The 13,129-nt window shown below is 40.0% G+C and overlaps 2 protein-coding genes across 4 annotated transcripts in view; both read left to right on the top strand.

Moving 5' to 3' along the window:
• Arl13b (ADP ribosylation factor like GTPase 13B) overlaps positions 1 to 5,338 on the top strand; it is a 57,998-nt gene extending 52,660 nt beyond the window's left edge. The window contains exon 10 of the mRNA XM_051150108.1: positions 4,168 to 5,338. Within this exon, the coding sequence (XP_051006065.1) occupies positions 4,168 to 4,244 (77 nt within the window). The 3' untranslated portion in view covers positions 4,245 to 5,338. The remainder of the gene's footprint in view (positions 1 to 4,167) is intronic.
• A 2,762-nt stretch (positions 5,339 to 8,100) lies between these two features.
• Nsun3 (NOP2/Sun RNA methyltransferase 3) overlaps positions 8,101 to 13,129 on the top strand; it is a 115,080-nt gene continuing 110,051 nt past the window's right edge. For 2 of the 3 annotated variants that reach the window (XM_051150106.1, XM_051150104.1), the window contains exon 1: positions 8,101 to 8,465. In XM_051150106.1, coding sequence (XP_051006063.1) covers positions 8,461 to 8,465 — 5 coding nt within the window. In that variant the 5' untranslated portion in view covers positions 8,101 to 8,460. Of the gene's footprint in view, positions 8,471 to 13,129 lie in introns of all 3 variants that reach the window. The other variant, XM_051150105.1, reaches the window with a different exon arrangement.

Here is a 13,129-nt window from a genome sequence, read left to right as displayed (position 1 = left end):
TGGTGTTAAAAACCACCCGGAGTGCCACTGGTGGGGGTCTGTGTACTGACAGTCATACACCATGTAGGGACATGTCCGAATCAAAATGTGACCTGCAGCTTCTGTACCTGTTATTTGAGAACATTCACTTGAACTGTCCATTGTAGTTAGACCAGTCCCAACATTATTCAAAATTCCAAAGTTCAAGGTTCCTTCTGAAACAGCCCCCCTAAAATAAAAAGGAAAGTTACCTACTTCCAGTATAAAATGGCACGGAATAAACATTCCTTTCCCAGCAAGGAACAGAATAGTAAGGAAGGATGCATCTGAAGCAAGACCAAAGCCTAGCAGGGCAAATATTAAATCCTGCATGTACAGTGGACAGGGCCCAAGGTGGTAGGTACCCTGTCAGCTCCAATGGTCTTGTTCTGCCTGCGCCTATGGCTTTGCCATTTGCAGCACTTGCAGCCTTTCTCTGGAGGCAGGTCTCCAGGGCCTGTGGTTTTCTTCAACAGACATTGTTCTGGGGTTTCCAGTGTAGCAGCCTGGGCTTCACCTTCATGACTTCATGGTTCACACTGCCAGAAAATCTGCCACTGCTAAATATGCCCTTGCCTCAGTTTGTTCTCTGCAACTCAGCAGGCATTTCCACCATCCTATAACTTCCATTCTGTATGCCTGCAAAATCCTCACCACACAGACGGAGAGCCGCAAGTTCTGCTGCCAGCTGTAGATCTCTGTCTCCTCGTGGCTACAGAATGGCTCTCTAGACAGCTTTTTTTCTAATTGGTCATCCGTTCTGCTCTCCCTTTGTAAATGAAAATCTTTCTAATGAGTTTGTACTTTTACATTCTAGGACCTTCTCTGGAGCTATAGGCATGCTTCAGTTTGCCTTTTCTGTTGTTACACTGCAGTGTATGATGTGCGTAGCTCCTCTTTCATGGTCCGAATCCCTTTAGGAGCCAGGCCTACAGTGTCTACACATGCTCTGTGTTAAATGTACTCCCTTCCTTTTCCAGGCCAAGCTGCTGCCTCTATTTTCCTCTTGTACTTTTTTTCTCTCTTCTCAGGATAGACTGGCTGGAAGCATCTAACAATATCCATGTCACAGCCTGAGTGTTAAATACCAAATACAATAGTCATTACTTTGGAGTTCAAGATGGCTAGGATATGGTCAGATTCTTTGCATAATGGGACGTGAATGGCCACTTACCCATTCCCAGGAGAGTCCTTGCTCCCATCTGAACCCTCGGGCATGGCCTTTACTGAGTGCCTCTCTCAGCATGACCTTGCAGGGGTCCAGCAGAATTTCCGTTGATCTTTGTTTATAGCATTCTAGGGTGTCTCTAGCCAATAGCTCCAAACTTTTCTACATTGATCCCGACACCCAGCTGTAAGGTCTAAGAACTACACCATCACGTTCATCGCAGCAAGGGCTCCACTCCTCTGTCACTCGTGTTCTGTAGGATCCACAGCCTTCAAAGTGGCAGCACCACCAGTTTGCAACTAATGTGTTGAAGCGTATGAGCTTGGGGTAGGGGGTGCGAGGGGTAGACACCAGCTAACATTTGCTATATGAAGATGAATATGACATGCACTTTACCTAATTTAATAGAAAAAGTAGTCTTCTAATATACTATTGTATCTATGACTGTCCTTTCTTAGTGCAGAATTGGAGTGATATTCAGAAACTCCATGGGCAGTTATAGCATGTGGCATAAGAATAAGAAGGGCCAGGAGAAACAGGATCCAAAAGTAAGTGTACCTGTAATCCTAGCCCCATCGAAGGCTGAGGCAAGAGGAATGAGTGTTCCAGGCTAGCCTAGGCTATATGAGAGCCTGTCTGAAAAAGAAAGAGCAAAACAACAAAAACAGAGATAGAAAAGTAGTTTATTAGAAAAAATAATCTGAAAGCATAAAGCTACATAGGGGAAAATTTAAATTACAGAAAACATTGAAAATGGAATTCTAGTTTTGGTCTAAATAGTGAAGGCCTTACATATGTATAAAAATACAAGTTGACTATTCATAAATTTTCTTTTTTTTCTTTTTATTTATTTACTTGTTTTAGTAAATTTTTAAGAACTAATATTCTTTAGTACATAGATATAGTATTACTAGATATAATTTTGAAAAATTACTTTATGAGTGTTTTGCCTGCAAGTATGTCTGTGTACCAAGTGTGTGCCTGTGGTAGTGAGAAGATGGCATAAGATCCCCTGGAAGTGCACTTACCAATGTGTGTGCACCATCCTATGCTTGCTGGGAACTGAAGCCCAGTCCTTTGCAAGAGCAGCTAGTGGTCTGAGCCTCAGAGCCATCTCCCCAACCCCTCTCCTTTTTATTGACTTTGGGCAACACGTTTCTTTCCCATTGTATGTAGAAGTATGTGGACAGAAGTCTGGTGACAGACACGCAGCAGATGTTTGATGAGCTAGCAGGAAATTAAAAACCAACTGCACATGGTTTGTGAGTTCACATCACGACCTTGAACAATTGCCATAATCAGATTGAAAGCAGAGTAAGGGAGATTCTTACTGTGATCACAGGCATTTATTGGTGGTAACAGCTTGATTATTTCTGTGTCACTTTCATCGCTTACAAAGCTTTCTCTGTGTAACAGGTAGGACAGAGGCAGTCAATGAGACATAAAATGAGAATCTATTTATATTGTGAACTCATTCAATCTGTATTTCATCAGTGTGTTACATATTCCACCAGAGTTCCTGGTGGACAAAAATACCAGCTAGTACAAATTAAAGAATATTGTCAAAGCTTAATTTTGTGAAGGATGATAAAAATTTGTGTATCCTTTTACTGGTCTCCAAATTTCATTGTAAAGATGTTTGATAACTACTATGAAAATTTAAGGAAATTAAAATTTTTATCATGTGGAATGATTCAGTTTTCTGTAAAGAAGTGATGCAAAACTACAAAAGTATACTAATTTCTTAGAAGGAAAAAAGAACATTCTATGTACATGCATTTGGTCTCCTCATAAAAACGATTTTAAATTCATCAAAATAATTGGATATATCTTATAATTCTAATCATAACAATAGTGACTGAAAGTAAGAGGTTCCTACTATTGTGCTTGGCAATTTCCGTCCTTCCAAACTGCCTTTTAACATGGGCAGCAAAGTCCTGAGACAAGCGCTGCTGCTTTTGTGCCACTGAGCTGCAGAATCAAGATTTGAACTGAGGTCTACCTACTTTTAAAGTCCACCGCGCTAAGCTGTTCTGCTTGTACTATTGCATTAATATCTGTTAGGGCATTTTGGCAGCTTCATTTTTGTTTGGAATTTACAATTGCATTGAAAATAATTCCCCTGGTACGTTTCTAATATATTTAAGTGTTCTTACCTATGTTTCTAAAATAATTTTAAGGTAATCTACTAGAAAATAATTTATGATGACTTAAGTGTGGCATTAGGTTTGTAGTCTAATTTGTGGCAAAGTTAGAAATAAAATTTTAAGCTGGTGCGTTGTTTTTGCTGATAAAGTTACTTTATGCTGCCAAGCCTGAAGTCCTGAGTTTAATTCCCGGGACTAACATGGTTGGAGGACAGGACCAATTCCCTCATGTTGTTCATATGCAAACGTAAAAATAAATAATGAAATATCTGTAAAAGTGTAAATATAATGTAGATGGAAAGGTGAGGGCCTGGGACTGTGGCTCAGCAATTGCGTGCTTACCAGCATGTGCAAGGCTCTGGATTGAGTTCCAGGTCACATACTCAAAAGCAAGGATCACTTTATACCCTGTAATCACCAAACCACGGAATTGTAGAAGCATTAGGTGTAGGAGGCCAGTCTGCTTCTCCTAAAATACATACATGTAATGACCACTAGAAAGAAGCCTGGTGTGTACCAGTAGTGATTGGCAGGCTCTTAGCAGCAGGTGGTGTAGAGTCTCAGTATTTTATATTTGTTTTCTAATGTAAATGTGTAACTAAAACCTATAAGTATATTTATTTGATATTGATCATTCATTTAGGGTTCCTGGTTATGTTTTGAATTTGTTCAAATTTTCTTGGATTTTTGTTTCTGCTTTCTGTCTTTCCCACCTATCCACTCACGTGAGAATTGTCTACATCTTAAGCTTTTAAAGATGCTCGTTGGAAACAGGTAGCAGGGAAAATTGTTTACCATACTGTTTGACATTTTCCATTTTTCTTCTTCATGCAGATTTCTATGGGAAGCCGCTTCCTCCACTGACTCTGCGACAGAGACCTAATGGTGATGCTCCGGACATGATCTCATAGCCAAGTCAGATGGCTTGTTCCTTTTAATATCAGCAAGGTGAAAGAGATCTATCCTCACAGCAGAAAAGCCCTGAACGCTGATGACTGCGGCAAGGCAACCATGATACCAGGGAGGCAACAATACCCAAGATCGTGGCCTGATAATTCACTTCTCCATGTTCTATGGCTAAAGTATAAAGGAAACAAAATGACAGTAGCTGACACGAGCGCTTGGCCAAGTTAGCAAATCATAGTATTGATTCATTGGTTTACATATCCCTACTCCTGGACAAACTCCTGAAGAAAAACCTCCTCAGAAATGGAGCCAATGGAATGGACTCTCCATACCCGATTATTTAAATAGTCTGTATTTCTATGCATTAAACATGTTTTATAAGGCACATGTACATGAAAGGGGAATTCCTAGAAATTTATAACCTAAATTTTAACTATTTTTATATTTTTTTCTAAAACGTTTGTTTAAGTTTGCTATTCTATTGACTGAGCACTTTTGTACAGATGCTTTGTTTAAACTGCCTGGATAGGACATTGATTTACTTGACAGACATGAAGTGTACAATCAGGATATGTTTAAATAGCTTGAGGTATGTTTTGTTATAACATTGTTTTTTAAATGTACACTGTATTTTGAGTCATTTTTAAAATAGTTACTATCTTACAAAGCAAGTTTCTCAAATCTTTATCCTACCAAGTTACATGATTTGAAAGTGGTACCCAAGGAGTTCTGTTGTCACTGTTTGTTTTCCTTGGTGATGACATCAATGTGATGAAATGTAATATAGCCTTTAAAAAAATTAAGTTTGTTTAAATTAGTAAAAATGTGTGTCCTATGAGACATTATTCAAAATCCTAATAGACCCACTAAACTCCTGGATACTTTGAGAGCTCAGGTGCCCTCTGCTATGCTACTGGGTTCTGTTAACAGCTTCGTTGGCTGCTTCAGGTTGTTTCACTTCTTCCATGCCTCAAAATTAAAGGTAAAGAGGCTGTAAGGGCTGCTGCAGGTCTAAACAAGGAACTAATCCTAACATGACCTTCTTAATTTAAAGTGATAGCACTTGTTTTGCTCTTGAGGGCCATTCATATGGCTCTCTGTCCATCAATCCCTTACCAAAACTTCTAGAGATGTTTTTTAGTAATGAATAAATAATGTCAAATTCAACTGAAAGCATGTGTTTAAGTCAAAGTGACAGTAACAAAGTTCGATGCCCATATCAACTTGTTGAGATCGGTACCATACATAGGGAATGAACATATCCTGGTTTCTGAGTGTAAGTCCAACTAGGTAGGTTGGTATGATTATTTGTCTTTTAAATGTTTATAATGCATTATGTTCACATTGTAGCTCACTGGATCTGGATCAGTCAGGTCACATTATGTAGTCAGCATTGGTAGAGTTGCTGTGAGTTTGTGCATGGTACCTACCTCACACGCTGAGGAAAAACATTTTAATTTCTATGCAAAACTCATATGTAGAAGTAGCAGATAGCTCAAATATGAGGAGAATCAGGAGAGACAGGATGCAAACTCTGAACTGGATTTTAGAGGGGAAAGTACTCATCTTCCTGGTTCATTTTGTAATATTTACATTCCCTTTTAAAACTAAACCTTTGCTATCTTTAACATTTATCTGGTTTGAAGATAAAGATGTTTTTTAAACTCTTGCTTCCTTCCAGTGTTTACTGTAAAGTACAGTAATTACCGACTCTTTCATAAAATTTTTTTTGAAATTGAATGTAACATAAACTGGAATTGATGTTTTCTATGGGACTCTCAAAAATTAATATGTTTTCTTAAGACTTAAAATTCTTTAAAAGATGTTTGTAAGTCCTGTTGGATTTTAACACTTCGATGATTATTTTGTTATATTATACATTTTCATTCTTATTCATCATGAATTATAACATTTCACACAATAAAAAATAACTTACAACAGTATAACAGTTCTCTTTATTGTGTACTTTTAAATGATTTTCTTTAGCTAATATTTTGTTTTTTGCCGTAATACTGTGCAAAGAGTTAAATTGGTAGATTGAATTAACATGCTTTTTCTTAGTTTATATGAAAACTGTTTAAAGGATCTGAGAAAAAAACATTGTGGTTTGTTTCTTTGGTCTTTTCTCTGTGTAGGCTTGGCTGTCCTGGACTCACTTTGTATACTAGGCTGTCCTCGAACTCAGAGATCGCCCTGCCTCTGCCTCCCTGAGTGCTGGGATTGCAGATGTGCCTCACCTCACCTCGCCCAGCTGTGATTTCTTTTTAGTGTTACAGCCCTGATGTCTTGTCAATCCTAGTGCCTAAAAGATGTATTTTCCACTTGTTTACAGGAAAATTCTATGTAATCCGTGTACTGGGTAATCCGTATTTATATACTACATATATGATGTTGTGTATGATGGAGTGCCAACTGAACGTTCTAGAGTGCTAGCTGAATTTCAAAATGTAGTTTATGTTTTCCTCAATTTTCAACTTTTTATACCGAGGGAAGCAAATTTATAATATTTATGAATTATTTAAGTGTTGTTTTCTTTTTCGAACTTTGATTTTATTTTTACTTGCATAGGTGTTTTGCCATGTGTGTGTGTGTGTGTGTGTGTGTGAGAGAGAGAGAGAGAGAGAGAGAGAGAGAGAGAGAGAGAGAGAGAGAGAGAGAGAGAGAGAGAGAGAGAGAGAGGAGAGACAGACAGAGACAGAGAAAATTAGCATTACAGATGGTCTTGAGCTGATATGTGAGCATTTGCACTCAAACCCAGAAGCTATACAAGAGCGACCAATGTTCTTAACTGCCAGGCTGCCACCATGTCTCCAGCCTCATGCCTGACATGCTAACAGTCAGCTTTAGGCGTATGTTCTGTAGTCGAGAGTTCTACTTGATATTTCAATGCCATATTTAACACGTCCCATTATAAGGGTACATTATCTCAGGCAATCCTGAGGAAAGGCACGATTTAATCTTTTAATCGCTTTTCTCAACGCGGGGCTCAGACTTGTAAATTAGCTACGCTTCTAGTTACAAAACCCCACGGATTTAGCACGGGGAAAGAGCCAAGCGGCTTCACAAAGACCCATCCTTGCTTCTCGCGGGACTTCTGTCTCCGGCGAGACTTTGTCACAAAGTACAATCTCGCGAGAACGGAAACAGGAAATGTGGTGCAACCCGTGTAGTCCTAGCCGAATCCGGAAGTGTGGCGTTTCTTTCTGTTCTTCGGCGAACTCTTTCAAAGAACAGTAGTTTGTGATGTCAGGCGGCACCATACTGACTCGGGTGAGGCCCTGGCGGACCAGCGCCTGGGACTGAAGCCGCGGAGCGACAGGGAGGATGGGATGGGAGCCGCAGTGCTCAACGCCCGGAACCGTCTGATTGTGTTCCTTGGGGTGGTTGTGTCCACGCACGTTCACCGGAGGCTCCAGCCCGGAGTCGGGGCTGAGGTGCTCACTGCACTTCGGTGAATAAGGGAGTTCCAGGAAGTTAGGGCGACCCTTATTTTCCTAAATAAAGTTTATTTGGGGGAGAGAAGTTATTTTTACGTTTACGGAAAGGTCACCATGGTGACCTAGCTCTGCAGTGTTATTTTTTTTTTTTAATTGTTTTATGCTTTCTGAAATTTCCTTAGCGTAGATTCACTTCTAACCTGTGCCTTACATTTGGGTAATTAGCACTTCTAAAAACGCCATTTTTCTAAGTAGGTAGACTATCCATAATATAATTTTGTTACAAGTGAGGTGTTGCTCCCATGGCAAGAACTAGTATTTTTAAAAGTAGTTCTTTAAAAGCAGGAAGTCCCACTCCCAGCTGAGGGTATTGGCAGTAACTGGCTGTGGCTGCAGAAGAGCTAGTTATATATGTACATGGGTGTAGCTCCACACACCCATGTACCTATGTAATGGCAGCACTGATTGAACCGAGTGGATTTTTAAGAAGGAATTGAAGTCGGTTGGGGAACTTACAGGGGAAGTCTGGGAGGAGTTGGAATAGTGTGAGAGGCCTTGCTTATTATCAAAATACGTTGTATCCATGTATGAGATTCTCAACGAATAAATGTCATGTTAGTATCAGATTTCAATAAACTTGTGATATTACAGTGTGTCGTCAGCAACTCTTTCTTATTATCATAGCTGAAAGCAAAATCAGAGGGGAAGCTTGCAAAACAGATATGCAGAGTTGTGTTGGATCACTTTGACAAACAGTATTCCAAAGAGCTTGGGGATTCCTGGAATGCAGTAAGGTTAGTATGACTCATCTCTTGATATTCTGTGGCAGAACATTGGAAGTCTGTGTATAGGTCTGATGAGAGCAGCTCAGTGAGGGCAAAGACAGTAATAATAAAGGTGAAGGCATCATCTGGCTGCCTAATGTTTGAGCTGTAAACATTAGGCACAAATGGCTTAAAGAAAAAAAAAAAGGCCCTCTGAAGCAATTGTTTTTAATCTGTAAAATGTACTACATCTTAAAACAGTGCTAAGGTTAAAAAAAAAAAAAAATCCTAACTGAGGAAATCTAACTTTCTGAAATTCAAAAAATAAATCCTTAAAGCCTGCACTCCTCTGTCTTAGCCAAAGTCATTCTTTATTTTGCAGTCATAGTCACTTTTATGCCTGTATTTGTAATACATATTCACAAGTACAAATAAATCTAAATGTGTTTTTAGAAATAAGTAAATAATGCAGGAAAAAGAGGGGTCTGCGTTGTGCTGTGGTTGAGTTGCCAGGAAGGGAAGGGAAGGCACTTGACATAAAGGTTGGCAACTGGAGTGAGGACTGTATTGTAGGCTGGCTTCTTACCTCCTTGCTCAGTTGTACTCCATATCCGCTGAAGTAAATGCAGTAATTTTTTAAGTGCCATATATGTATTTTTGTTTTGGTAGTGAATGGGATTTTGTATGGAGCACTGATGTGTATAAATAATACCCCCTGGAGGACAAAGAACAGTGTAGCCCTGTCTACATACCGTCTTTTCATGGGAGGGGCATGGAGAACATTCCAGAAACATGCAGCAATAATAGGGTGTGTTATTTAATGTGTGGGTGCCAGTGAAAGCCACTGGTGACTTTGGAATTAACTTGGCAGAAGGAACCAGACGTTCGAGGCTGAGGGAAGATTGCCCAATCTATTTTGCATGTTAGGAAAATTAGTATGACTAGATTATCTGAAATTTAGCTCAGACAGTAATCTCAACTGATTGTTTTATACCATGTCTTCTGAGATTCACTTGATAATATTCCTTCTTTTCTTTGAACAACTTTTAAGAATATTTGGACCAAAGATCAAGTCTTATTAATAAAGATAATAAAATTTGAAGTCATTCAAAAATGATTTTAGGAAGTTATTTTATCTAGGAAACAAATATAATATGGAAATGCAACTTTTTTGGACAGTGCTACATTTCATAATGAGCCTTCTATCAAGGAAGGCATGAACAGCAAAGTATATAATGAATTCATGAGTTTGTAGGATGAACCACACACTTTGCATGAATATTGTGTACAAATTATACCTACTTAAGATCTTTGTGTCCAGTTTTTCTTCTGAGGCTATATCACAGAGTTAAAGTAATTTGCCTAAATTCATTTAGCTGGTTAGTAAATAGAGTTGGGACTTTCGACTAGTCTGTCGAGTCCAGATCTCCCACTACTGACAGTACTGTGTCTCATACCTGGGATATAATTAGCATACATGGATGATTTAAAACAAAAGATTTGCAGGAAGTATTTTATCTGGAGACGTTTTAGTAACCTGGCTATTCATAACTTGTAATGAGTTGATTTTCTACTTCGTATACCTAGAAAGACTGATAAATTACTGTTTGACCCTGAACAAAATGAGCAGTGAACCTCAAAGCCATTTAATTAGCTGTGCCTTCTGCTCCATCTACCTCTTTGGTAGGATTTCATGGTAATGTAAGTTTTGCATAAACATGTACAAAATTTGCCATAGGCAAAAATGAAAGCTTTCTTAGGCTGGCCATGGAAGGTATCAGGGGAATAAGAACAGTTATATGTTTGTTTTATAGCTAGCTACAAACGTAATGTTGTACTTCATTTAAGTATTTTTCCTTTCAGCATTTTTCTCCCCCCTCCCTCTCATCCAGAAAGTAATTGACACTTCTGAGATTTCTGTAGCAGAGGGAGAGACGTGGTTTCAGCCTTTGCTGTGCTTGCCTGCAGCTTGTTCCCTTCAGTGCATTCATGTGACGTCATCTTAAACTACACAGTTCTTTTCCAGTGCATTCCTGTGTCTTCTAGTGATTGCTCTTAGATCTCCCATTCAAAATAGTCACATGCATGTTATTGTTTTCTAGACCTATGTTCCTTTGAGTTCTCTCCTTTGGACCCATCACTGTGCCTCTTGTTTCTTCACTGCACTATACCTTTAGTGTCTTTGTAATAAAGAAACTTTACTAGGAACTAACTCATGGGTTTTTTCCTGAGCTCCAGAGAAGTGATCTCTAAGTCCTTGAAATGGACTGATAATGCGCTGATAAGGGTCAGGTGCTTACCTGGGGACTTGTGCCATACCTGCTGGTCTAGTAATATGATTAGCAGAGGGAGTTGAGGACCACAGATAAGGGGTGATCAACGTCAGAGCCGTTTGTGTCTAATTAAAGTTGCCTGTGGGGATGGATAGTCAGTTAGGTCACCATGACAGAATCTCCAAAAAAAAGAAAGCTAGGTTTTGTGAGCATCGTTGGTTGGCAGTATTACGCCACATTGCTGTTAGCAAAAGCTAGTCTTCTCGTGTTTCTACTGGAGCCAACAAATTCCTGCTGTCTCTTCCCATGACATATTTGAGTTGGAGTGCTTGTGCTGTAGTACACTGTGCCCATGGCCACAAGCACGGCAGTTTTCATTGTGTTCTCTATGAGTTTTGGAACCTGGGAGTGGCCTCTGGGATCTCTGAAGCTGTAGTTGCTGTGGAAACTGCAAACTCTTAGCAACTATCTCCGTATTACCACAGATCACTCCCGTCCCTAGCAGAAGGGAAAATGGCTGCCAGAGGCTGAAGCTTCTCTGTAGGAACTGTTTTTATTTGGATACCTATAAGCCTCTATCATTACATTTTACTTTGCCTTCCTCGGCTCTCTCATGTTGCAGGAGCCACCATCTCCCAGCTTTCTGTACTTTGTTGCTCCCTCCCCTGGCGTGACACAGTGTTCCAGGTGACACTGTCATCATTTTATTTATTTACTTATAAATGCTTTAAAATATTTATTTATTTATTTATTCAGTGTTCTGCCTGTGTGCCAGAAGAGGGCACCAGATCTCATTATAGATCGTTGTGAGCCACCATGTGGTTGCAGGGAATTGAACTCAGGACCTTTGAAAGGACAGTGCCCTTCACCTCTAAGCCATCTCTCCAGTCCCATTGTCATCATTTTAGAACCGACAGTAACCCTCTTTACAGCCCTCTGAGGTACAGTAGTTTCCACTCACAGATAGTCAAATAAGCTGTGAGGGAAGAGAGGGCTTGTGCATGAGTCTTTTTTTTTTTTTTAACACATTTTTATTGAAAGATAAAATAACTCATATTACATCTCATTTTCTATCCCATCCCATACATCCTCCCATCCTCCCTCCCTCCCACTTTCACCCCAATCCCCCTTCCCTATGACTGTGACCAAGGGGGACCTCCTCCCCCTGAATATGGTGCTAGGGTATCAAGTCTCTTCTTGATAGTCTGCTATCCTTCCCCCGAGTGCCATTGGGCCTCCCCAACAAAGGGACATGGCCAAATATGGGGCACCAGAGATCCTGTGAAAGTCAGTCCCCAGTCTCCACTTAACTGTGGAGAATGTTCTGTCCCTTGGTTAGATCTGGGTAGGGGTTTGATGATGGTTGCATGTTTTGTCCTTGGTTGGTGCCTTTGATCAAGCAGAACCCCTGGGCTCAGATCCACCCATCATAATGTTCCTCTTGTAGGTTTCTAGGACCCTCTGGATCCACTTACTTCCCTATCCCCTATATTTTTCTCACCTAGAGTCTCAATAGGATGTTCTCACCTCTATCCCACTTTCCTGGTAGGTTGTGCATGAGTCTTAATCACTCTGTCGTGCTGCTGTAACCCATTGCGCCACCCTGTCCTCAGACCCTCGTTAAGCCTTCATTATGTGTGGTGTTGTGTTTGAACCAGAAATCTTAGGTGTGAAGAGGCTCCTTTGTGCCTTTGGTACTATATATTCTGCCTCCTCCTTCCTTACAGCACATAAGAGTGTGGGTTCAAGTCTGACAGCATCTTGTAGCATGTAACCTAGATAAGTTATTGAGAAATCACTGCCACACTGACCTGCTCTGTAAGACAAGCAAAATAGTATATATTCCATATAGTTATTTCAGAAGAGAAAATGAACTTTCGTAAATGTATCATCAGTGGTCTTCAACCTTCCTAAAGCTGTGACGCTCTAATGCAGGTCCTCATGTTGAAGTGACCCCCAAACATAAAGTTATTTTCATTGTTCCTTCATAACTGTCGTTGTGCTGCTGTTATGAATTGTAATGTAAATTTCTGTGCTTTAGATGGTCTTAGCCGACCTGTAAAACATTGCCAGGAAATGGTGAGAAGCCATTAGCCCCTTGTTAAAATCTCTGAAGAATAGCAACTATAGTGTGGTTCCATGAGTCCCTTATTTCTGAGACCAACCCTCAAAGTGGTCCAGTGAACCCCCTCTAGTGGACAATGAGGACATTAGTAACAGGACTTGCCTTTTTTTTTTTTTTTTCCCCAACCCTGGAAATTTAAACTGTAATAGCTACTGTACAGTGAGCTTTTATCACTGAAGGGGAAGTTTGGGTATAGAATGGAATAGTAGGAGAAAAAAGATGTCACAGAAAAGCTAAATAAAGGAAAGGGGGCTTGAGGGTGGGCCTGGGAGGAGAGGAGGTAGGGGGCTG

Source organism: Acomys russatus, chromosome 8 (genome assembly GCF_903995435.1).
Source record: "Acomys russatus chromosome 8, mAcoRus1.1, whole genome shotgun sequence".
NCBI lineage: Eukaryota > Metazoa > Chordata > Mammalia > Rodentia > Muridae > Acomys > Acomys russatus.
The sequence above is the reverse complement of the archived record's forward strand: the minus strand, read 5'-3'. Positions and strand labels throughout refer to the sequence as shown.